Below are 23,319 nucleotides of genomic sequence, written 5' to 3' on the forward strand. Positions count from 1 at the left end.
AGCACAACGTTCAAATGCCAAACAACTTCTCGTAAATTGATACAAATAAATAAACAAATAAATAAATAAATAACACAAAATCACATGAAGGAATTTTTCTTCTTCATGTGAAGACAATAATGGAGCTACATATATTACAAATCATGTGGTCAAATTTTATCTTCAGTAACTCGTGACTTCTAAAGTCCATACACTTAGACAATAACACATTTTATGTCCAATTAATAATCAGTTTATGGAAGATAAAGCTTAAGTACGGTCATATTTACTTACAATATAAATAAAATTATAGCCGTAAAATTACATTCTCGTTTGATTTTTGTGGCAGAGGGTGAAGATCGGGTGTAGAAATAGCAATTTTTTTAATGAAATCTAATTTTACTTACTCGCATATCTCAGATACAGCCATTTCACTAGAATTAATTAATAAAGACAGAAGTTTGTAATGTTTATAATACCCAAATTACATTCTCGTTTGATTTTTGTAACAAAAAGGGTGAAGATCGGGTGTAGAAATAGCAATTTTTTTTAATGAAATCTAATTTTACTTACTTGCATATCTCAGATGCAGCCATTTCACTAGAATTAATTAATAAAGACAGAAGTTTGTAATGTTTATAATACTCCTGATTTAATTAAGTAAAAACAAATATACTTAAACTAGGTGATAATATAAAATTTTCTAACAACTTAATTACCCAGATTTAAAGATTAAGATTCAGGTGTTAGATAGTGTACAGGGTGTAATAATTTGACTCACCCATCATATAATACAGGCAAATCTTTCTTTTCCGAACTCATCGCCTAAAAAAGAAAAGAAAAAAGAAACAACTAACGAAACAACGTACTACAGGATTTATATTAATTTAATTTTCAAAGGTTAACGATCAATTTATATTTTAATCCCGCTGTATAACTAAATAGCTTACAATTTTAAATATCTGTGCAGATTTAATAAGATAAGCAAGATTGTAATTACTGTATTTAATTTGCTATAGATAATGCTTAGACATACATAACAATCAGACGTTTTAAAAAGTAGACATTTTACGTTTATCAAGGCTGTTTTTTAATTTTACTGTTACTCTAAGTAATTTCATTGACTGTCATTTTAACAGTTGCTAGATTACATCAAAAAAAACCATTCATCATTGATATCAACTATCAACATTAAATTCACTGCCCTTCTTTTACCATATAAACTGTCTAAATTTATTGCCTCTAATAAATAAATCGTAATAATTACGAAGACTCCTACATACTACCTAATTAATTTAATCAACTGCATTAAAATTAACTCTGCAATTTTATTTTGACCTTCAACCCTTGATGATAAGGACAAAAAAATTAAAAAGTTTAGAACTGTGAATGTCAAGGGCTACGCTTTATTTATAACCGAAATGAATATACAGTACCTAGAAAAAAATCGGTTGTCTGTAAAGTCGGTTTACTGACGATAGTTGAACGTGACAACGTCATAAGAAAATACTGATTGAATGGTTTCATTTTTCAAAAGAAAATTTTAATTTTATTTGTTTGATAGATATTTTGTATGGATATAGAGAAGGAGGTAAATGGAAATGTATTATTGTATAGCAGCTGTCCACGCGGACGCATCGCTCACTCAAGTAGGAGAGAGACAGATGTCGAACGCTGCCGAACGCGGAGGCCGATTGCGCCTCTTTGTCGCTCGTTCCGCGCTCTCGCTTGCACTTCACGCCTTAAATGGAACGCCTCAGAGCGAGGTAACGCCGCATGAGTCATGTTTTTTCGTGCGTGCAGCCGGCTCTATCGAATTATAAGACGTTGTCACGTCAAAAACCATTCATCATTGATATCAACTATCAATATTAAATTCACTGCCCTTCTTTTACCATATAAATCTAAATTAATTGCCTCTAATAAATAAATCGTAATAATTACGAAGACTCCTACATACTACCTAATTAATTTAATCAACTGCATTAAAATTAACGCTGCAATTTTATTTTGACCTTCAACCCTTGATGATACGGACAAAAAAATTAAAAAGTTTAGAACTGTGAATGTCAAGGGCTACGCTTTATTTATAACCGAAAATGCATATACGGAACGCGAGTGAAGCTGCTGGTAAAATCTATCATCAAATTTTGCACACACATAATTAGGAATACACAAAAGAGCATACGGTACCTTTCATACAAAAAAAAATTACTGTTCCCGAGGGATAAAAAACAAAACGTGTATTACAACGTAGATATTCATAATGAGATTGGTTTTTAATCGTTTATTTAACTCACCTAGTTGTAACTAGAGAAGCAACCTCGTATTTGTTTCCAATATTTTTCCGAAAATTCACAGCACAAAATACTTCCTAACTACTTTCTTTCACTTTAAGTGCATAATTGAGAATCTGATTGAATATCGGAATTATTACATAAACGCATGGTATCACTCAGTGTAGGTCAATTGAATTTCAAGCACCTTTACAAATTTTATCAAAAGCGATATAATTGCTTACATTAGATACTAGATATTTTGCACAGAATAAAAATTTGTTCTTATCAATTTCAATGCGAAACGTTTTTCTATTCCGATATCATATTAATAAAAAAGCAGCTTACGGCTTACGCATTTAATAAATACTAACATAAACCAACTTACCTGAAAAGTGTTAAACGATTCAAGGTAATAACAAATTATTGAGTATTTGTCAAAAATATTGGACGCTTTATTCATTAACACAGAAGCGAAATTTTTGTGTAATAATAGATACTGTTTTGTACATTAGTATATAACATAAATACGAAAATATGAACAGCAATAAGTGCAAATTAAACGAATAAACAATTTTGTAATAAACAGTTGTAATTACAACTGTTTTTATTCAACACTTACTTGAACTTACAGTTCAGAAAAGTAGTACAGTTAATTAATTTATTAAGTTATTTTTTGTTTATGATTTAATTGTTCCAATTATTATTTCCGCGTTGAAAGAACTATTTCGTATACAATATAAACTATTACGAAAACAATACATCTAGTTAAGTCCTCGACCAGCATTTCTTGCTTGAAACGTGTTCCGCAGAACCCTGGGGTTTCCTAGAGACCACCGAAGAGTTTTTCTAAAGTCCTAGATCACCCTTTCTTAAACTAGAACCCTGAGGTTTTGTGGAGATTACCGAAGGGTTTTAAAAGTCAGCTAGTTAAGACCTAAATCATCGTTTCTTAAACGATGTTCCGCAGAACCCTGGGGTTTTGTGGATATCAATAAAGGGTTACACGAAACATGCCTGTGTTTTACGAATTCTAGACCACCAATCCTTAAACAAAGTTCCGCAGAACCCTGGGATTTCCTGGAGATCACCTAACAGTCTTTCTAAAGTCCTAGACCACCCTTTCTTAAACCAGAACCCTGGGGTTTTGTAAAGATCACTAAATGGTTTCACGAGACATAATTGCTTTTTTTCTAAAGTCAGCTAGTTAAGTCCTAAACCACCGTTTCTTAAACTAAGTTCCGCAGAACCCTGGGGTTTCCTGGAGATCACCGAAGAGTTTTTCTAAAGTCCTAGATCACCCTTTCTTAAACTAGAACCCTGGGGTTTTGTGGAGATTACCAAAGGGTTTCACGAAACATAAGTGCTTTTCTTTAAGTCAGCTAGTTAAGTCCTAAACCACCCTTTCTTAAGCCAGAACCCTAGGGTTTTGTGAAGATCACTGAAGGATTTCACAAAACATAAGTGCTTTTTTTTTGTAAATCAGCTACTTAAGTCCTAAACTACCGTTTCTTAAACAAAGTTCCGCAAAACCCTGGGGTTTCGTGGAGATCACCTAACAGTTTTTCTAAAGTATTAAACCACCCTTTCTTAAGCCAGAACCCTAGGGTTTTGTGAAGATCACTAAAGGATTTCACAAAACGTAAGTGTTTCTTTTTGTAAATCAGCTAGTTAAGTCCTAAACTACCGTTTCTTAAACAAAGTTCCGCAAAACCCTGGGGTTTCGTGGAGATCACCTAACAGTTTTTCTAAAGTATTAAACCACCCTTTCTTAAGCCAGAACCCTAGGGTTTTGTGAAGATCACTAAAGGATTTCACAAAACGTAAGTGCTTTTTGTTTGTAAATCAGCTAGTTAAGTCCTAAACTACCGTTTCTTAAACAAAGTTCCACAAAACCCTGGGGTTTCGTGGAGATCACCTAATAGTTTTTTTAAAGTCCTAAACCACCCTTTCTTAAGCCAGAACCCTGGGGTTTCGTGGAGATCACGGAAGGATTCTACGAAACTTACGTGCTTTTTTCACAAAACAATAAAAATTAACGAAATTGTCTTTATGACATCACAAGAAATAGAAGACAAAAAATGTTGAACAAATTATTTAACTTCTTAAAAGTTTCAGTAAAACTATCATTTTTATTAAAAAATTATTCATTTAAAGAATGCTACACGGACATGATACTTTAAAGCAAACTTGGGGTTCCATAAAAAATATGAAGATTGAAAAGGGTTCCGCTTATCAAAAAATTTAAGAAGCACTGTCCAAGTTTTTAGCTGTATATGACACAACTTGCGACATCATACAATAAGTGACTGAACTAGAGAAAAATATTGATCGACAATTTAAGTTTTCTTTACACTTTAATTCATTATCTATATATCTCTATATATATATAGGAAAATCAGCTGATCTATTACATAAACAAAAAATTATCAACAAAGATAATTTAATAATAACCAAATAAACAACGTTTCCACCAGAAATTATTTAACAGGAAAAGACGAAAGAGGTCAGGTTAGTTATTAAAAGTTGCTTGAAAATCGACGCTTACCTAATTTTAAATTTCAGGATACTTTAAATAAATGATTTCACTTTTTTCAAACTTGCGTAAGTGAGGTGTCAATTGTTTGTAATAATAGATACGTTGTGTTATTTTTTCACATCACCTTTGTCAGTTGTTTTAAGTGTAACTGATGAGCGCGTTGCTGCAAAAAACCCCGAGCAAATATTTAATCACACATCGGCGTAATTTAATTTTCCGGAAATGTATTACTAATCTTTGATATACGAGGGCTAATTAAGATATATCCGAACAATCTTGCTAAATCGTGCAAAGGGCAAGATGAAATTCATGATATTTGGAACTTATTTTATTTATTGCTGTTATTGTTATTGGTAAATACAAGTCGATAAAAAAAATAAGCTGCTATCAAGTTGCTTTAAAGTATTTCGTCGTTATCAGTCTTTGGCGCACTTGATTATTAACAATATATATAAAGGTTCAGTCTTTCTCTAATATTCACTTGTTATGATACCGGGCATTACAAAAAAAAATAACAGTAGCTTAAACAAAAAAATAATAAACTTACAAAAAATATTTTTTTTAGATTAATTATTAAATAATTATTGTCACATAATTAATAAAACGAATAAATACACACATTTAAAATAAGAATAATAATAATAACAAATACATTTCATCAGAAAAACAAAAAATAGTCACTGCTGTTTTGAGAAAGTAAAACCAGTTACTGTCCCAAAAATTATTTACACACAATTGTTTTTTTTTGTAGTATTGGGCATGTGTTGAACACATATAATTAACCATAAGTCTATTTAGTACTATTTTCTGCATATACCTGTACGTACATATCTCTAATCAATATCTGTCATCTTTTTATTTTCAATCGGCAATAAAAAATTGCGAAATTAAATTAAGTACACCTAGACCGATTATACACAGTTGAAATACTAGTTTAAACACAGTCAGTTGTCCCTCTTTCCTAAGAGAAGCAATTTTAAGAAGGCTTGGCAAAAGAAAAATATATACCATCCCACTTAAAGCACCGGTATATCTAAAAAAAAGTATAACATCACTTCATCTGTTTAATTTTCTTCGCCTTTTCGGACGGCAATTGTTAACAATTGGATGTAAATTACAATGATGGCTGCCAAACTACCAAACTGGTTTATTGTCAAGCTTGCGATTGGATGGCAATTGTCAACATTAAAACAACAAAACTAAAGACAATAGGCTAATGTGTTACTTAGTGCTTACATAAAAAGCAATGCTACAATAACTTCGTTTGTTAAAGTAGTTTATCGCCCTACCTGCCATTGGATGGAAATTGTCAACATTACAACAACGAGATTAAGACAATTGGCTAATGTGTTACTAAGCGCATGCATACAAAACAATACAAAGATCAGTCGATTATTGAGTCGATTAGTCGTCCATCCTGCGATTAGATGGCAATTGTCTACAATACAATAAAACTATAGGCAATTGGCTAATGTGTTACTAAGCGCATGCATACAAAACAATACAAAGATCAGTCGATTATTGAGTCGATTAGTCGTCCATCCTGCGATTAGATGGCAATTGTCTACAATACAATAAAACTATAGGCAATTGGCTAATGTGTTAATAAGTGTCAGTTTAAAAAGCAGTGCAACTGTAGCTTCGTTTGTTAAACTGGTTTATTGTTCAGCCTGCGATTAAATGGCAATTGTCGACAATACAACAAGACTAAAGACAATTGGCTAATGTGTTACTAAGCGCCTGCATACAAAACAATACAAGCATCAGTCGATTATTAAGCCCGTTTATCGTTCATCCTGCGATTAGATGGCAATTGTCTCCAATACAACAAGACTAAAGACAATTGACTAATGTGTTAATAAGTGTCTGTTTTAAAAGCAGTGCTAGAAGAACTTCGTTTGTTAAACTAGTTTATTGTTCAGTCGGCGATTGGATGGCAATTTTCGACAATAGCGCAAGACTAAAGACAATTGGCTGATATGTTACTAAGCGCCAGCATTCCAAACAATACAAAAATCACTAGATTATTAAGCCGATTTATTGTCCATGCTGCGATTAAATGGCAATTGTCGACAATACAACATGACTAAAGACAATTGGAAATGCAAAAAACACTCGTACAAAACAAAGCAATACTCGCTTCAATTGTTAAACTGGTTTATCGTCAAGTCTGCGATTGGATGGCAATTGTCAATAAGACAACAACACTACAAACAATTGACTGATGTGTTGCTAAGCGTCTACATACAAAGCAATGCAATAATTAGGTACTTCGATTATGAACCCGATTTAAGCCTGTAATTGGTCGGCAATTGTCAGTTTTGTAATATACTGAAAAGTATTGGCTCATACGCTCCTTAGATACATTAAAGTAAAGCATTGGTGAGTTTTGATACTTAAGACATTTGTTACGTACCTGATTAATGTTCCAATCTTTGGCAAGAAACAAGCGAATAAAATACACACTGCGATTATCCCTAGATTAAGAATAACAACTTTGACGTAGGAGAAGTGTCCTGGACTATAATTTTTGAAAAACAGGTCGACGTTTGTGAAAATATCGTTACGCAACATGAAAGAGATAAGTGGAAAGACAGTTACCAATTGAAACAATAATAACAATCGAGCGATTATAGTCAATGTGTCGCGCTTGTTAAAATTGTCGAGGATATTCTGGAAGAAAACATAACAATTTATTCGTTATATTTGGGACTTTATTTACACTTACATCCTGGATGCAGGATTTTGCCAAGGGAAACGTTATATAGAACGCAATTCCCAGAAAAAGATACGTGAAAGTGACCAAGCCGAAGGCGATGCTCAAATCGCGTACCTAAAAATAAAAAATTAATAATTACCAAGGTATACCTTCAGGGTTTTTAATTGAAACACTAAAATAGGGAAAGAGCGAATATAAAGATAGAAGACGGAAAATTAGAAGAAGTGGCTGTTTTTTGGGTATCTAGGAAGTCAGATAAGTCAGAACAGAAGCAGGTGTATGTTTGGAGCGCGGCGCTGTACGGGTGCGAAACATGGACAGTGGACGCAGCGGAAAAGAAAAAGTTAGAAACGTTCGAAATGTGGTGTTACCGGCGAATGATGAGGATACCGTGGATACGGAAGGTTAGAAATGAAGAGGTATTAGAAAGAATAGGAGAAGGCATGAAGGTCTAGTCAGAGACATATTAGAGGCAGAAACAGGAGTTAGGAGGGGTAGAATTAGACCTAGATTAGATTGCTGTTCGCAAATAGTTAAGGATGTGGGTTGTTTTAGTTTTAGGGAAATGCGAAGATTAGCTCAGGATAGGAATGATTGGAGGTGCGTGTCCAGTCAGTCTTAGGACTGACAACCTTATGATAATGACTTGACTTACGTTATTTTCCTGATTCGAATTACTTCTCATCACAGAAATAATAATGTTGTGAATAAAATAACTGAGAGACAGCATCCCACTAAGAGCGCAAAAAGTCGTTTTTAGATTAAAAAGCGATTGCCACCCGGGGATGTTTATCCCCCAAGACGTAGCCTTAACCGCGGCAAAAATCAAAAGGTACATGACACTTGTGGTTCCTACACCAACACAAAAAAAATATATAATTCGATTAATATTATTAAATAAGATTGTAATTGTAATCAAAAAATAAAACAATTAGTCTTGCCTAGGCTGTTGAACTTGGTGAAAAAGGTGGGGCTTTTGAAATTCAACAGGGGGAACATTATTATCCCCAAAATAACTGGTACGGTACTGTATAAGTCCCAAAACCTGGCGAAACCGGTTTTGGGAACATCCGGTTGTAAAACGTAATTCGAATTAGTGTTTGAAACATTCCAAACGCTGGCAGACGGGCACAACAGTGTATCATTCGAGTCCAGTGTAACCGACGACGGAAATAAATAATCTAAAAGGAAAACAATGTCTACACCCTTGTGGTTTTGGTTTGATGTTCCCTTACCATAAAACAGTTGAACCGAATTGTACAAAAAGTTGGACATCAAAACCCAATAAACGATATTAGCACCAATTAGAACAACCAAAGAGAAAACTTTGGCAATAACTTCGGCCCACTTACCAATCAGCATTCTGCAAAGTTCGCTGACTTCGTTGTTTTGACCAATGACTCCTGCGAAAACAATTAACTGTTTCTCTTTTGTCTTTTTTCTTGTTGGGTGGCAGTTTTTTGTTTCTTTTTTTGTTTTAATAACTACTCACCATGGTTTTCGTTTATTTTAAGCAAGACGTAACAAGTGTATAAACAAAACCCTGCCACAAGGATGTTGATTATGATTCCAGGAATAAGGCCAGCCTTCTCCATACCCCATGCCATTGCCAATAACGAAGAACCCATTGTCGTGTTCCAAATTGCAAATCTAACAATTAGATACTACATGTAGCACATGCCGAAAATAAAAGTTAGTTTTGCGTTTTGCGTTAATAACAAACTTATATTAGAACGTATACCTACATTAAAATAAATAAATAAACAAATATATCATCCGCTACATTGCTATTAATTAAATAATAAATAATACTGTTCACAATGAAAAATTTTATGGGTCAACATTCATGCATTTCTTCGGAGATAAAGTAATTCTGATGAAACATGTTGCCCTATTTCATCATCCGAATTTTATTTTAAATTTTCAGGGATGATCCGCTATCAGCCTACTGATAACGAGAATCAACATTGAACTTATTTATTGTTTACAATTTAGTTTACTACATATTTGCTTTTTCTAACGTCAAAGTCGATACATTTTATTACAATGGATTTGGAGCACAAAGATTACAATAATCTGCTGTTAATTTTTTTGGAGATCCTGCTTTGCTGGAGATGTCTAACCTTTGACGTCAAAACGTCAATGAAAAGCATATTTTTTACAATTTCTAATCAGGACAAGATACGGAATTTAGAACACTCTTTTTTTTTTAGTCAATTGTCACGTACATGTAGGTAGTATTTTGTTTAATAATTGTTGTAATTTTCATTTGTTTGTTTCATTTGTTCATCAATTATTATTGTCTTTAATACTTTATGTCAAAAAAAAATTAAAAATAAAAGACGACCTTAAAACACTTCGGTTACACCACTGCTTTTTCATTTCGATAAAATAAAATACAAATATTTAATGTTTATAAAGAAACGAAAACAAAAGCAATATTTTTAATTAAATTGCTATTGTACCTAATCGCAAAAATTCGAAAAATATTTAATTAAAATTTAATGCATAGATATTTATAAAAAAAAAATAAGAACAACATTTTGATTGCAATTTTTGGCATACTATTAATCAAAAATTTAATTCGATTTAACTAAAAATTAAAACGTATAAAAATGCTTACATAGTGACGAGTGAGCTTTGGGTTTTGATGGACTTGGTGCCCCCCATTTCCTGATATTCCAACGATTTGCTCAGCTGAAGGAACAAAAGAAAACTGGTAGAAATTTAATTCCCTCTGGATTAAAATGAAATTGCTCCCGTGACGCAATAATAAATTAATTAAGATTAATGTGGCAATTGGGTTAATTTTTCAAGAGGTTTGTGTCAATAACATTTAATTTAAACCAGATGATGCAAAAACCAATCTAGTTACAACACTTCTAATACATAGTGTTTACCAATCAAGAGTCCATTGTTTCATTTAAATACCTAACAATTGAAACATTTTAAAATAGACAAAAGAGTTCATTATTGTTGATAGCCCTATACAGAGCGAAACCAAAAAGATTTTTTTATCGCTAGTAAAGTCCTAGTTACGAAATAAAAATATAATTTTCATTACTTTTAAAGAAGTGTCTACGTAATTTTTATGTTATCTATAGTGAATTATCTTATTGCATAAACATTGAACGTATTAATTAATAACAAGGAAATCATATATGACAAACTGTCTCATAAACAGGGACGTAATCAGGCTCTTTTTCCTTTTTCTTCTTAGGTAAGTAATTTAGCAAATATAATAAGAGCTGTCAGTTCTGATAAAGTAACACACAATTTTGTATAACGTCTTGCATTACGTAAAGTTGAATTAATTTTAAATATTATACATGTAGAAAACTAAATTTTATGACAACCCAAAAATTACAATTTTTGATTGTAAATGACTGAATTTGCTGTAGAAATAGTAAAATTTGTTAGGTATAACTTGTAATAATCTCAATTTTGACATGTTTTTTTAAAAGTTATTTCAAGTTTCTTAATTGTTATACATAATTTGATTTGTAATATCAACTAGTAAATATCTAGCAAATTTATTTCTGCTGGGATTTTATTTTTACAAATTGGGGTCCAAATTATAATTTTTATTATTTTCACTTACGAAAGCAACGGGCTAGTGGAATAAATTGTAAATATCGCTTTAATATTTAAGTAAATTTTCCTTTTTCATTTTTGTCGGGTTTCGGATTATAAGTTATTAAAATTCAGGGAAGACAAGTATAAAGGGTACAACTTCCAATGCATGGGTTTTGGTCTAATCGCAACTACGTCCCTGTTTTATTGATAAAATTTGTTATCAGTTATGTACATTTTCCATGCTAAATCTTTTTGGACCTCTTGTGTACTTATTATATTTTCGTATGTACCAAAGGTCACAAGCGGTTAAAAATAGAACCCCAAGAAAGTAAATTACCATGGTTTTAATAGATAATAATCGAAAAAGTAAGAAATAAATTATTACTCCTTTTTTTTTTGTTTTATATGTGTGCAAAGTCTTACCAAAGAAGTACAACTAGCACTAAAAGCATTTCCAAGATTCGAAATAAACTGATAACGACCTACATCAGTCTCCTCCTTGTGGAAACCGTCGATCGATATGGATCTGTAATTTCCAATAAATTTTTCGGGTTTTCCCCTTCTAGGAAAACAAAAACAATTGCAGATATTTAGTTAAAAAGAACAATTGATTCCTTTCGTAATATAGTATCTATATAATATTTCCTACCCGTTTTGATATGAAAAGGGTAAGGACACGCTGGTCCCTATCTTTGGTTTCTCCGTCTCATAGTCCGAAAATTCTGTATCATTAAACATACAATCGTCCTGGGATGTACTACAAAATTATACAAAATTAATTACACCCAAAAAATAAAACAATAAAATTTATATAAACCAATATAAACTGTAACTACTATTTTTATATTATTATGACATTAGGGAGGCTATTTTAGGGTAATTTCTTTTTAAATTGCTACGATAATAATACCCAGAATAAACCAGAGTTTCTAGATTTCTATTTCGTTAAAAGAAAACCTACCACAAAATTCTAATAATTAAATGTCCGATGTCTTACCATGTCGATGTACTATTACAAGAACTAACCAAAGGGTCAGTTTCTGATCCCGAATCATTTGGTATTTTACCACTTATTGTATTTTTATAATTCCTTATCAGATCTACAAATAACAGAAAATAAACAAATTTCAATTTACTTTTGTTTTAGTCAATGCCAAAAAAAATATTTGCTTCTATAAGATTTTAAAGTAATTTCGAGAAAACAAATATTTAAGGAAGAAAAAAGTCCAATAATTAATGAAAATATTAAGTAATTAAATTAATATAAACATTATTATTATTTGTTAAAAGATAGTCATGTATTGCAATTATAAATTGAGTAACAATGAAATTTCCACAAATACCACGCAGGTAAATTACATCAAAATTTTTTAGTAATTGTCTTCTAAGGCTTACCCCTCATCTTGCACTTTAATTGTACCACTTTATTGAGCACCCAAGAACCAATTTAATTAGATTGATTGACCCATCTATATTTTCTTACGAATGTATTTTTCACATGTGATACCACCGTCTTGCCAGCGCGGAATAAATAACAGGACTGTTCTTATCATACCAAAAGATAGACGGTTATATATACAATTATTATTTATAATTACAACAAAAATGTTACAACTGTGACGTATTTTCTTCAATATGTATGAAACAAGTGGTTATTTTGTAAAAAATGTTATGGCGATTTTGATACAGACGTTTTTCTCGAAAATGATAGATAGTTTTATATTTCAGTAGCAATAAACAGTTCCAGATCAACATTCACTAATATCATATCGTATAGTGAAGATGCCTAAAATAAATGAAAATAACTTGTATTGATAAAATTTTATTTTATCCTTGGCATTAACTAACGCTAGTTAATGTAATTTATTATTGTTATTAGTATTACAAATTTCTTTTCCTTTAAAAATACTGTGACTGAAAATAAGATCTAATTTATTCTTACTAAAATTTAATAATTTTCGTAATTATTCAACACCTCCAATGAAATTATAATAAGCTACGATAACAAAACTTTGTAGATTTATTAATGAATTGCTAACTTGTAATTTATTCAAACTCGAAATAATGGAAGACATTATTTATTTATCAAATTATTCCTAAAAAAGAATTTGTTTTTAATTTTGAGTGTGACAATTTTTTATTTATGAGCAAAAATATGGACTTGACATTTGTAGGCACAAATCTAACATAAATAAATAAATAATTACGGATTTGACCGAATTAAAATTGTCCTTCAAACAAAATCAAGAGAACGAAAACTACCTAAAACCGAAATTCTTTTCTATTTTAAATCCAATCAAAAAGTACTTTAAAATGTTAGGCTATCCAAAAGATAAACGAAAGTAAAAGAAACCTGAAATTCGCAGAATTAAACGTGAAAATTACGATAAACAGTACATAGGTCAAAGCCGTAGAGCTATCAACGTTAGATTTAAAGAACATTTAGCTCTGCTTAGACATAATAAAACAGAAAACTAGAACTTTGTTGTACGGATTATAATCTAGGTACACTACTACACTTAAACATATCCAAAGATTATAGGAATATGTTCTACATGAAATGAAATTGATATTAAAATTGTTCTAGTGATATCTACAATCAATTTTTGGAAAAGAACATTTTAAAAGTAACAGGCCTTGGTAAAATTATCAGTTTTACACTTTTTTGAATAATTAATACATTTGAGAAGTTTGCGTTAGTCTTCGTGGATATTTAACGACTCAATCAGAAAGGCAACGAATACAGAAAGGTAAGTAATAGATGTTTACCACTGTCTCTTTTATTGACAAAACCATCTATTTTTGCAAAATAATATAATTACACACTGTACTACGACCGAATTCTTAAAAACTTTTTTTAGTCTTAAATAAAATAATTCACCTATTTATTTATATCTGCTTTACTTATTTAAAAATTTAGTAAAGGGGGCTATAATATACAGGGTGGAATCATATTTTTTGTAATTTTTCTTATAGATGGGCCCCGCATTCACGTTTCTGGTCATTTTGATCATCCACCTTCAGTCAAATGACGTTTCAGAACAAGCGTCTGTAACCGAATGTACAAGAAACACATGTGGTCAAAATGCCCACTGTACCATCGCAGGAGGACGTCCTGAATGTTCCTGTTTTAATGGGTACACCGGTGACCCCCTGACCTACTGCAGGAAGGGAGAGTGTCAAGACAACTCGGAATGTAGAGGATACTTGTCCTGTATTAACGAAAAATGCGTTAATCCTTGTAAAGGATCCTGTGGTGTCAATGCCAAGTGCGAGGTTAAAAATCACGTACCCGTTTGCTCGTCCCCCGGGATGTACGGGAGACCCGTCTAATTCCTGCAGGAAAGTAAAACTACAGAATTGCGAAAAAAAGTACCTACATATTTAAATGATGGACTACTAACACTTCAATAAATGATTATATACTTCAATGAATCAATTGTTTTAATTAATTAGAAGCACTGATAAATAATATTTTCCTCCTAGGGCTCACGAAATCAATGAAATAATTGTTAATTAGTTCCAAAATACAGCACTATCACCCTTAGTAAGGGTTCTGCTCTTTTATAGTATAAAATTGTTTTCGTTGGTAATTAGAGATGTCTTAGATTAAAAAGGGAAGCTTAACTATCTGCATAAAATTTTGAATTATATGTCAAACTTCTAAACTTTTTATAGAATTGCAGTACAGAATGGTAATAATTAAAGAAAATTTTTCTTTCAAAATTGAATATTACACTTTTGATTATTTTACATTACATCCATGAAGAAGGTCGTTACAAAACATCGAATCCTTTGCCACAAAAGTAATACAGACAAATATCCTTGGCATTAAGACTGCACGTCTTCCCACTAATTTTTTTTTTTTTCTTTAGTTATGTAGACATGTTACTTTTACGAAAAATTATTTATTTTTAAATCCGGTTCAACAAATAGTTCGCCTTTCTATATCTCGACGAATTTTGTGTAGGCGTAAGTAATTTACTGTAATATATAGGGTGTATCATCATACATGACCAGTAATAGCAAAAAGCATTATTTCTTCAATGATAGTTAATTGAAAGAAAACCACTCTGAACTAGTTCAAGCCAAGAGCTATTTTCATTTACATTCTCCCAACGTTTCGCCTTCGGATGGGGGCTTCCTCAAGGCTAATTGTATAATTAGTTAAGACAGATTAATTACAAAGAACCTTTTTAATCTTTTTCTGAAGTAGCTATAAGTACAGTGACTGTGGCTAATTCAGAAGAAGATTGTAAATAAGAACAGCCTCCGACTTGAACTAGTTCAGACTGGTTTTCTTTCAAATTGATAACCTGGTGCATACAATTTTTCTGAGATTTCTAATTCAAAAATCGAATGTAACTTCAATTACGTCACCTTGTATCATCAATACCAGTTAATTACATGCATCTACATAACTGATGCATTCGTTTCAAAGTTAAGTATTTAATAGTTAAAAAAAATATGAATTTTTAACTAACTGCCCAATTTTTTGTTCACATTGGCAAATAAACTAAAATAAACAATAATTTAAAAAAATATATATCGATCTGTTGTTGTTTAAACAAAAGATCGTTAAAGAGCAATTTATTGTTTTCTTTTCAATTTTTATAATATTATTTAATATTCGTTCGTCAACTACCAAAAAGAGAAGCACAATTTGCATACACTATGATGTAACAATATGCAAATTTCATTGAAGTAACAACAAAAACACCTTCTAAACGTCTTAGGTGTCACCAGAAATTATTTGAATATGGGGAGTACATGGGTAGGGAGACAGTGCTTCATTATTTGCCATTTCAGGTACAATTCAGTGTTAGGTTTAAGTTGACCTGGTACAGTTGGTTTTAAGCTAAATTATTATTCAAGGTAAGGGTAGTTTTTTCGTTCAAATAATACAGATTGCTTAATAAGTTCGTTACAAACAAAACATCATAAGAACAAATATCTACTTTTATTAATTGCAAGTTTTTCTACTTGTACTTTAAATTTTATAGTTGATTTTATGTTGTTATTATTATCCTGTTGTACTTTACAAACCCCTCCATTTACGTAAAGTTTTTGTTGTAGAACAAATTACATTTCCTGTATTGATAAAATTTTATTTTATCCTTGGCATTAAGACTGCACGTCTTCCCACTAATTTTTTTTTTTTTCTTTAGTTATGTAGACATGTTACTTTTACGAAAAATTATTTATTTTTAAATCCGGTTCAACAAATAGTTCGCCTTTCTATATCTCGACGAATTTTGTGTAGGCGTAAGTAATTTACTGTAATATATAGGGTGTATCATCATACATGACCAGTAATAGCAAAAAGCATTATTTCTTCAATGATAGTTAATTGAAAGAAAACCACTCTGAACTAGTTCAAGCCAAGAGCTATTTTCATTTACATTCTCCCAACGTTTCGCCTTCGGATGGGGGCTTCCTCAAGGCTAATTGTATAATTAGTTAAGACAGATTAATTACAAAGAACCTTTTTAATCTTTTTCTGAAGTAGCTATAAGTACAGTGACTGTGGCTAATTCAGAAGAAGATTGTAAATAAGAACAGCCTCCGACTTGAACTAGTTCAGACTGGTTTTCTTTCAAATTGATAACCTGGTGCATACAATTTTTCTGAGATTTCTAATTCAAAAATCGAATGTAACTTCAATTACGTCACCTTGTATCATCAATACCAGTTAATTACATGCATCTACATAACNTACGGTCCCACTTTAAATTGTTATCCCGCGACCTTAACCGCTAGCATATAGGTAAATAAAAACATTTCAACATTCCCATTTAAGGACAAAGGGCATAATCCAGTTAACCTTGCAAAGTAAAAAAAAATAAACATTTAACAAAAGCATTACTTCGTATTACACGTTTTCCTTTAGGTGAAGGTTGAGTGGTTTGTAACAAGTAGGCTGTGAAATGTGTCCTTTTTTGGAGATATAACACCTACGACTGAATTAATGATTCATCACTCCATCAACACGATTTCAATAACTGAATTGTTTTTTTTTCCCTTTTGTTTACGTAATAATAAATAACACTTTTTTGTAATATTTTGACAGATGGGCCCTGCAGCGGCGTTTCTAATTCTTTTGGCCCTCCACCTTCAATCTAACGATGCGTTGGGACAAGTTATTTATGAACCGGAAGTGGTGATAACACCCCGCGTTAAATACATTGACGATTGCACCACTTGTACCATCTATCCCTCTTCGGGTTCCCATGAAGGAAAAGTCTACGTAACGGATCAGTTTGGAAGGACAAGCCTTTCCGGAAGTGGCGGAATTACTAAATACGCTAAAACTGGTTAATCAATTAAACAATCGATAATGTATTTAATACTAAAGCTTTTTCGTTTTCCAGAATTTCTTCCGGCATCTGTAACAGGATGTACAGGGAACACGTGCGGTCAGAATGCCCAGTGTACCATCGCAGGAGGACGTCCTGTATGTTCCTGTTTCAATGGGTACACCGGTGACCCCCTGACCTACTGCAGGAGGGCAGAGTGTCTCGATAACTCTGAATGTAGAGGACACTTGTCCTGCATCAACGAAAAATGCGTTAACCCTTGTGAAGGAATATGCGGCTTCAACGCCAACTGCGAGGTCAGAAATCATGTACCTGTTTGTTCATGTCCCCCAGGACATACCGGGGACCCGTTTAGTTCCTGCAGGAAATTCGACCCAGGTAGAATAAAGCGTACACTTATTTAAACAAATCGTTAAATTCTTATTGTTAGAGGAACTTTGCCACCCCAGTCCCTGCGGAAGCAACACCCAGTGTGAAGTTATAAACAATGTTCCGACATGTAAATGTCTCCCCGGGTACCATGGTTCTCCCGTTGCTGGGTGCCGACACGAATGTGAAAGCGATTCGGAATGCGGACCCCAATCAGCCTGTTTAGAATTCAGATGCCAGAACCCATGCTCCCAGTGTGGCGAAAATGCCGAATGTGAAGGGGTTAGAAACCACGTAGCTGTTTGCAAATGTCCGAGGGTACGGTAGAATTTATTATTAAGTATAAAAATATGTAATAACATTGCCAATATTTTATTATCTTTGTTTAGGGTTATTTCGGAAATCCCCTGATATCTTGCAAACCCGAATGCGTATCCCACAGTGACTGTCCTCCTGGTAAACCAGCTTGTTTCTATAACCAATGTAAAAACCCCTGCGACGGGGTTTGTGGTATTAATGCGAATTGTCAATTGAAAAATGGACTGACCCCGGTATGTTCGTGTCCCAAGGACATGACGGGCAACCCGTTCGTTAGTTGCAGACCGTTCACGAAAGGTATTTTTTAATTATAATTGCCACAATAATTAATATATTTTTAAATTATCGATATAATGGTGAAAACCGGAACAAAATCGGTTAATAACTTAGTGAGATATGAACGTTTAAAAATTGGCGTTTAAATTCCTTTAAAAACTAGGTCAGTCAACGACCTTCGCTATTGTTTGTTCTAAATGCAAGTGGCGCCTAGAGTGCAGGTGCACTGATGCGCCCGCATTCCAATCGGCCATCATACAGGTAACCACGGGCAACAGCCAATGAGGTGCCTCGTTTGGCCGAGGCACATGTTATAACCGGCACCGGGTGAATCACAGCAGCAATTCCCGGACTGCTGTAGGGGTTGTACTGCTGCGTAGCAAGTTACGTACGCGCGTATAATAAAATTTCAGGAAAACGATTATTATTTTTTAATGACCTTACAACAATATAAATAATAAATCACCGGATCGCATTTTAGCGTATTAATAAACAATTAATACGTCTAAACGTGAATAATGATTAAATAAATATGTTAATTTGTTATTAATTTAGAGGATCTTTGTGAGCCAAACCCTTGCGGCCAAAACGCAAAATGCACCCCCGGCCACGATAGATACAACAAGGAGAGACCAGTTTGTACCTGTTTACCGGGATACACGGGAGATCCCCTAAGGGCATGCATTAGGGGAGAATGTCTTGACGACGCGGAATGCCCAGACACAAGAGCTTGCATTAATCTGAGGTACCTATCTAATACAACAACAATCAAAAAGAGGGGTAGTATTTGTTGTAAACGATTAATTTTTTATTTCTAGTTGTCAAAACCCGTGTATAAACCAATGTGGTATAAACGCCATGTGTAACGCTAAACGTCATATCGCTGTATGCACTTGTTTCCCCGGATATAATGGGGATGCCTTGACCCAATGTCACCCCGTTGAAACAGCAGAACCTCGTATAATCCACAAATGTGTCACGTGCAATTACTGATAACAAATATTGCACAAAAGGGTGTTCTACAAGGTTTTGAAAACACGAACTGCCATAACTTTTTGTAAAAGACGTTGACTTTTTTATTAATAAATATTTAATATGTACATTTTAACTTGTTTTATTATAAATCATATTAATTAAAAAAAGATTTTTATAACTACACCTATACAGTTACGTGGGTCGCAGGTACATACACCCTACCGATATACCATATATTAAAAGAGTGCGGGAAGACTGGCCACACGGCCCATGCTTACGAAGGTCATAAAATACATGTGATTTTGGATTACAAATACACATTTTCAATAAACAAGAAAATTAAGTAGCTTGCCCAACCCAATAAACCCACTACATTCCCAAATTATCACCTTATCCCACTAAACAAAAGAAAACAAAGACTTCGTTTATTATTTAAAGTCATTTATTCATCAAATTCTTGCCCAGCCCCAAAGAACCCAAAACTGTCACCATACCACCCCATTCCCAAAAGAAATACACATAAAGTTCGTTTATTATTTAAAATATATTTGTTCATTTATTTATTCTCAAAAACAACAGCTTTACATTCACTTGTCGAATAGACAAAGAAACCTTAATTCGTTTCTGTTTTTTGTTTTTCTTCTTTTTTCTATAATAAAAGCTAAACGTTTATTACAAACAATATATTGAACACATGAAAACAAATTTTACAGTTGCTAAAAAATATCAGTCGAATGACAATGTGCCTTTAACGAAATACCGTTCTTTTAAAGCTCTAAAATAAACGAAAAATAAAAACTAAAAACTATATAAAATATAAGCACCTGCTGCCGAACAGAATAAACTCAAAGGGAGGAAAAAAAAAAATAAAAATTTCTCTTGGTGTCTCTAGTTCAGTCACCAGCAATAAGAGGTGAAAAGTGGTTCCCCGCGTACTTTAAATAAAATAAAATAAAATAAAAAAAGAAAACAATTAAACATCTACTAGACACGAGTAGAACAACAGAGTTTAATTGTAAGGCACTAGGGGTTAATAAATAGTTAAGTAAAAAAGCTGTATAAAATATACTGTCCTCAAGAACTCGTTAGATACAACAACAAAAAAACAAAATCATAAAACACTCTAACAACAAACAAAAAATGTAATATGCAGTCTTTTCTTTTTTTTTTTCTTTTGTCAAGTAAAAACTGACGTGCTAAAAAATCGACGACACCGCCACCAATGACATTAAAAATGAGACAGCAAAACAAAACAAAAACCAGTGGGCGGTGGATAAAGGAAAAGGGGGTGTGAATAAAACGATAGAAGGGACCAAAAAAAAAGTTATAATAATAAATGAGACGACGTTGGCAAACCCAATGGGAATTCTAATAGCATTAATAATAATTGATAATTGAATTATTCAATTATACATAATAAAATAATAAAAAACGAGGAAAGGGGGTGGTCGATTTTTCAGCACGATACATTCACACACCCACACCACTAACGATATTTTTTCACCAAAACATCGGGTTCTGGAATATGTTATCGCCAGCGCCCATCGACATAAAACGGTTGGGCCCTAACGTATTCAACTGTCTATTGCCCCTCAGCGGCGGCATGCTACTTCTCGTCAACTGCATGTTTCTAAAGCACATTGTATTACTTCTAAATGGATTAATATTCATGCCTATCAAAAACAAATTTTAACCAGAATGAAAGACTGTAATAACAACAAATACACAGAAAATCATTAAAAAAAATACCTAAATAAAAGACAATTAATTTAACACATATATAAGAAAAAATTATTACTATTTATTGTAGCAGTAACGTCTTCAAAATCACGTCATTTTTTGATCATGTAACAGTGATCAACGTACAATAATTAGTAACAATTTCATTAAACAACATACATCCCAAAACGCATTCAGTTTCATGCTGGAATACTAAAAATAAAAAAGACACGGCCCAAAAAAAAAAATACAAAGGCGTATCAAGTTTAATTAATAGTAAAATTCTAATCTGATACCCTCTGTACTTTTCATATGCTCTGTACTTTTACGTTTTAAGATCAGTTAAATCACAGCCACTGTTTAATTTGCCTTAAAATCTAATTAATACCGTTATTACTGTAGCTACCCCCATCACCAACAAAATAAAATAAAAAGCAGTGCAGAAAATTACTTCGTGAAAGGTAAGGAATGTAAAGTTCCCTTGCCCCTCCTACCAGTCTGCACTTATTTTAAAGAACATGACAAAATAAAATCGCAATAATTTAAAAAAAAAGAAGAACAAACAAAAATAGTGTTAGAAACAGTCGCACGTAAAGTAAAAGTTAATTGTTTTAAAGGGTGATATGCGAGGATGCTGACTAGATTGTTACCGATTTAAAACACAGCCTTTCAGGAAATAATTTTCAAGTTGAAAAACCAATCCCAGTAAAAATAAAATAAAATGTCACGTTCGGACTTTGCTCCGTTTGTTGTCACCGATGTTTAGGACTGCCTTACGCTTACCTCTGTTGAACATACATTGGCTCATATAGTCGTAATAAAATTGAGCTTTTTGTCTGCCGTGGTCTTCAGCAACGCGAATCTTGAGTGGTAAATAACCATTTTCAAGCAATTTCCCGTCCAAATTTGCTATGGCACTTTGAGCCTCTTCTCCCTTAGAATATCTTAAAAATAGGTCAGTAATTTCCAATAAAAAGGGGGATTAAACAATACAATATACTACCTAACAAAGGCTACACCTCTCGGCATTCCTGTTATTTTGTCCTTTAAAATTGTTCTTTGTACAATTTCACCATACTGTCCAAATAATTCGTCAATCTCCTGTTCAGTTATATCTTTCGGCAGATTTGTTATATACAAGTTTGAATTTTTCATTTCCTGACCAGGAGGACGAGAAATGGACACTTTCAAGCGTTTATCCCTGAAATTGTTATATTACCAATTATTACATATTTAAATCCAATTCTACCCTTTAATTACTTAAATGTCATTCCATTAATCTTTTCAATTGCTTGTGCGGCATGTTCTGGTGTTGTATATTTAACAAAACCAAATCCAAAGCTGTAACCAGTCTTAAAATCTCTCATGATACGAATGTTTTCAATGGGGCCAATCTTAAGGAAAATAGGAGCCAGCTCCTGTTCAGTAGTGAATTGTGGTATATAATTAACTATAAGTTTGGTCTTGTCAATGTTGTTATCTCTACTATCACCGGCCCCACTACCGTTATTATTGGGTTGGAAGGTTTGCTGTGCACTGCCATCCGGTTCTTGCATGTTAGATGGACTTTGCTACAATATTATTGACAAGATGACATATGTCAGGAATTTTATTTAGGAATTGTACTTACGAAGTAAGAACCGAAGTTCTGCCCGAACATCTGAGTCAACAAAATGGGGTTCTCAAATCCAACAGAGAGGACAAGGCATGAGATAAGTACATAGAAGAGAGCCAAATAAAATCAAGTAAATATTGGTGAAAATAAAACCAAAATCCAAATTGTTCGTCAAAATAAGCGGCAAGCATAAGAAATTGATAACAGTTTGTGAGTAAACAACAACAACAGTAGTTTAAATATACGAATATTTAAAGGTTAAGATTCGTTAGTGACTATTTTAATTGAGTTGTTTATTAAATTATAAAACAAAGTGACAGTTAAAAGTTAAACTTCAAAATTTGTACAATCTAACGATACTTACCCTAATATTTATATATTAATATTATACTACAAACGTATAAAATTGTGTATTTTTTTAGCAGTTGTTAAATTTTTGAATGATTTCTACTTGAACATGCGCACTTGTTTTTGTTTATAAAATGACAGCTACTAGCGACTACGGTTACAAAACCTTGACAATTAATCAAAATTAATTCTTTTTCTTAAAACAAGCGTTTTTTGTTTATTAAACATACTTTCAATCAGTAAATCCGAACAACTTGTTAGTACTTAAGATGTATACTATTAAAAATAAATAC

The 23,319-nt window shown here is 32.6% G+C and overlaps 4 protein-coding genes and 1 long non-coding RNA gene across 11 annotated transcripts in view; 2 read left to right on the forward strand and 3 right to left on the reverse strand.

Moving 5' to 3' along the window:
* LOC108735829 (prestin) overlaps nucleotides 1-5,367 on the reverse strand; it is a 15,511-nt gene extending 10,144 nt beyond the window's left edge. The window contains exons 1-2 of one of the 6 annotated variants that reach the window (XM_018468006.2): nucleotides 4,804-5,367; nucleotides 761-804 (exon numbers count right to left, since the gene is read on the reverse strand). In XM_018468006.2, the coding sequence (XP_018323508.1) occupies nucleotides 761-801 (41 nt within the window). In that variant the 5' untranslated portion in view covers nucleotides 802-804; nucleotides 4,804-5,367. Of the gene's footprint in view, nucleotides 1-552; nucleotides 591-760; nucleotides 805-2,279; nucleotides 2,560-2,643; nucleotides 2,734-4,803 lie in introns of those variants that run through there. The other 5 variants (XM_018468004.2, XM_018468005.2, XM_018468007.2 and 2 more) reach the window with 5 other exon arrangements.
* On the forward strand, nucleotides 2,753-14,520 carry LOC108735838. 2 transcript variants are annotated; one of them, XR_001937634.2, is made up of 3 exons: nucleotides 2,753-4,766; nucleotides 13,677-13,839; nucleotides 14,066-14,520. It is a non-coding gene; the product is annotated as an uncharacterized LOC108735838 (long non-coding RNA). The 2 variants fall into 2 exon arrangements; XR_001937633.1 differs by lacking the exon at nucleotides 2,753-4,766 and adding an exon at nucleotides 10,220-10,733.
* On the reverse strand, nucleotides 5,397-12,660 carry LOC108735830 (sodium-coupled neutral amino acid transporter 9 homolog). Its single transcript, XM_018468010.2, has 12 exons — nucleotides 12,485-12,660; nucleotides 12,087-12,189; nucleotides 11,739-11,846; nucleotides 11,513-11,651; nucleotides 10,137-10,210; nucleotides 9,006-9,163; nucleotides 8,749-8,916; nucleotides 8,455-8,694; nucleotides 8,169-8,365; nucleotides 7,523-7,627; nucleotides 7,211-7,467; nucleotides 5,397-5,827 (listed from the first exon to the last, which is right to left on the reverse strand). Exons 1-12 carry the CDS (start codon nucleotides 12,489-12,491, stop codon nucleotides 5,656-5,658), a joined length of 1,728 nt encoding a protein of 575 aa, XP_018323512.1. The 5' UTR covers nucleotides 12,492-12,660; the 3' UTR covers nucleotides 5,397-5,655.
* A 1,336-nt stretch (nucleotides 14,521-15,856) lies between the features above and the next one.
* LOC108735832 (adhesive plaque matrix protein 2) lies at nucleotides 15,857-19,471 on the forward strand. The gene is made up of 7 exons (XM_018468014.2): nucleotides 15,857-15,964; nucleotides 17,160-17,403; nucleotides 17,461-17,784; nucleotides 17,837-18,093; nucleotides 18,165-18,390; nucleotides 18,925-19,114; nucleotides 19,188-19,471. The coding sequence occupies exons 2-7, from the start codon at nucleotides 17,160-17,162 to the stop codon at nucleotides 19,360-19,362; spliced, it is 1,416 nt and encodes a 471-aa protein (XP_018323516.1). The 5' UTR covers nucleotides 15,857-15,964; the 3' UTR covers nucleotides 19,363-19,471.
* Nucleotides 19,472-19,531: 60 nt separating this feature from the next.
* On the reverse strand, nucleotides 19,532-23,037 carry LOC108735834 (protein sex-lethal-like). The gene is made up of 5 exons (XM_018468016.2): nucleotides 22,694-23,037; nucleotides 22,324-22,634; nucleotides 22,067-22,264; nucleotides 21,847-22,007; nucleotides 19,532-21,017 (listed from the first exon to the last, which is right to left on the reverse strand). The coding sequence occupies exons 1-5, from the start codon at nucleotides 22,721-22,723 to the stop codon at nucleotides 20,845-20,847; spliced, it is 873 nt and encodes a 290-aa protein (XP_018323518.1). The 5' UTR covers nucleotides 22,724-23,037; the 3' UTR covers nucleotides 19,532-20,844.
* Nucleotides 23,038-23,319: the final 282 nt, after the last annotated feature.

The sequence above is a fragment of the Agrilus planipennis genome, unplaced genomic scaffold (genome assembly GCF_000699045.2).
Source record: "Agrilus planipennis isolate EAB-ADULT unplaced genomic scaffold, Apla_2.0 scaffold69, whole genome shotgun sequence".
NCBI lineage: Eukaryota > Metazoa > Arthropoda > Insecta > Coleoptera > Buprestidae > Agrilus > Agrilus planipennis.

Coding starts and splice junctions, on each gene's coding strand:
- LOC108735830 (XM_018468010.2), bottom strand. Junction 11,847..12,086: donor TGTAATAGTACATCGACATG/GTAAGACATCGG, acceptor ATAATTTTGTAG/TACATCCCAGGACGATTGTA. Junction 11,652..11,738: donor CCCTTTTCATATCAAAACGG/GTAGGAAATATT, acceptor TTGTTTTCCTAG/AAGGGGAAAACCCGAAAAAT.
- LOC108735832 (XM_018468014.2), top strand. CDS start 17,160: ATGGGCCCTGCAGCGGCGTTTCTAATTCTTTTGGCCCTCCACCTTCAA. Junction 17,404..17,460: donor TACTAAATACGCTAAAACTG/GTTAATCAATTA, acceptor TTCGTTTTCCAG/AATTTCTTCCGGCATCTGTA. Junction 18,391..18,924: donor TTGCAGACCGTTCACGAAAG/GTATTTTTTAAT, acceptor TTATTAATTTAG/AGGATCTTTGTGAGCCAAAC.
- LOC108735834 (XM_018468016.2), bottom strand. CDS start 22,723: ATGTTCGGGCAGAACTTCGGTTCTTACTTC. Junction 22,265..22,323: donor ATTAATGGAATGACATTTAA/GTAATTAAAGGG, acceptor TAACAATTTCAG/GGATAAACGCTTGAAAGTGT. Junction 21,018..21,846: donor CCAATGTATGTTCAACAGAG/GTAAGCGTAAGG, acceptor TGTTTTTGATAG/GCATGAATATTAATCCATTT.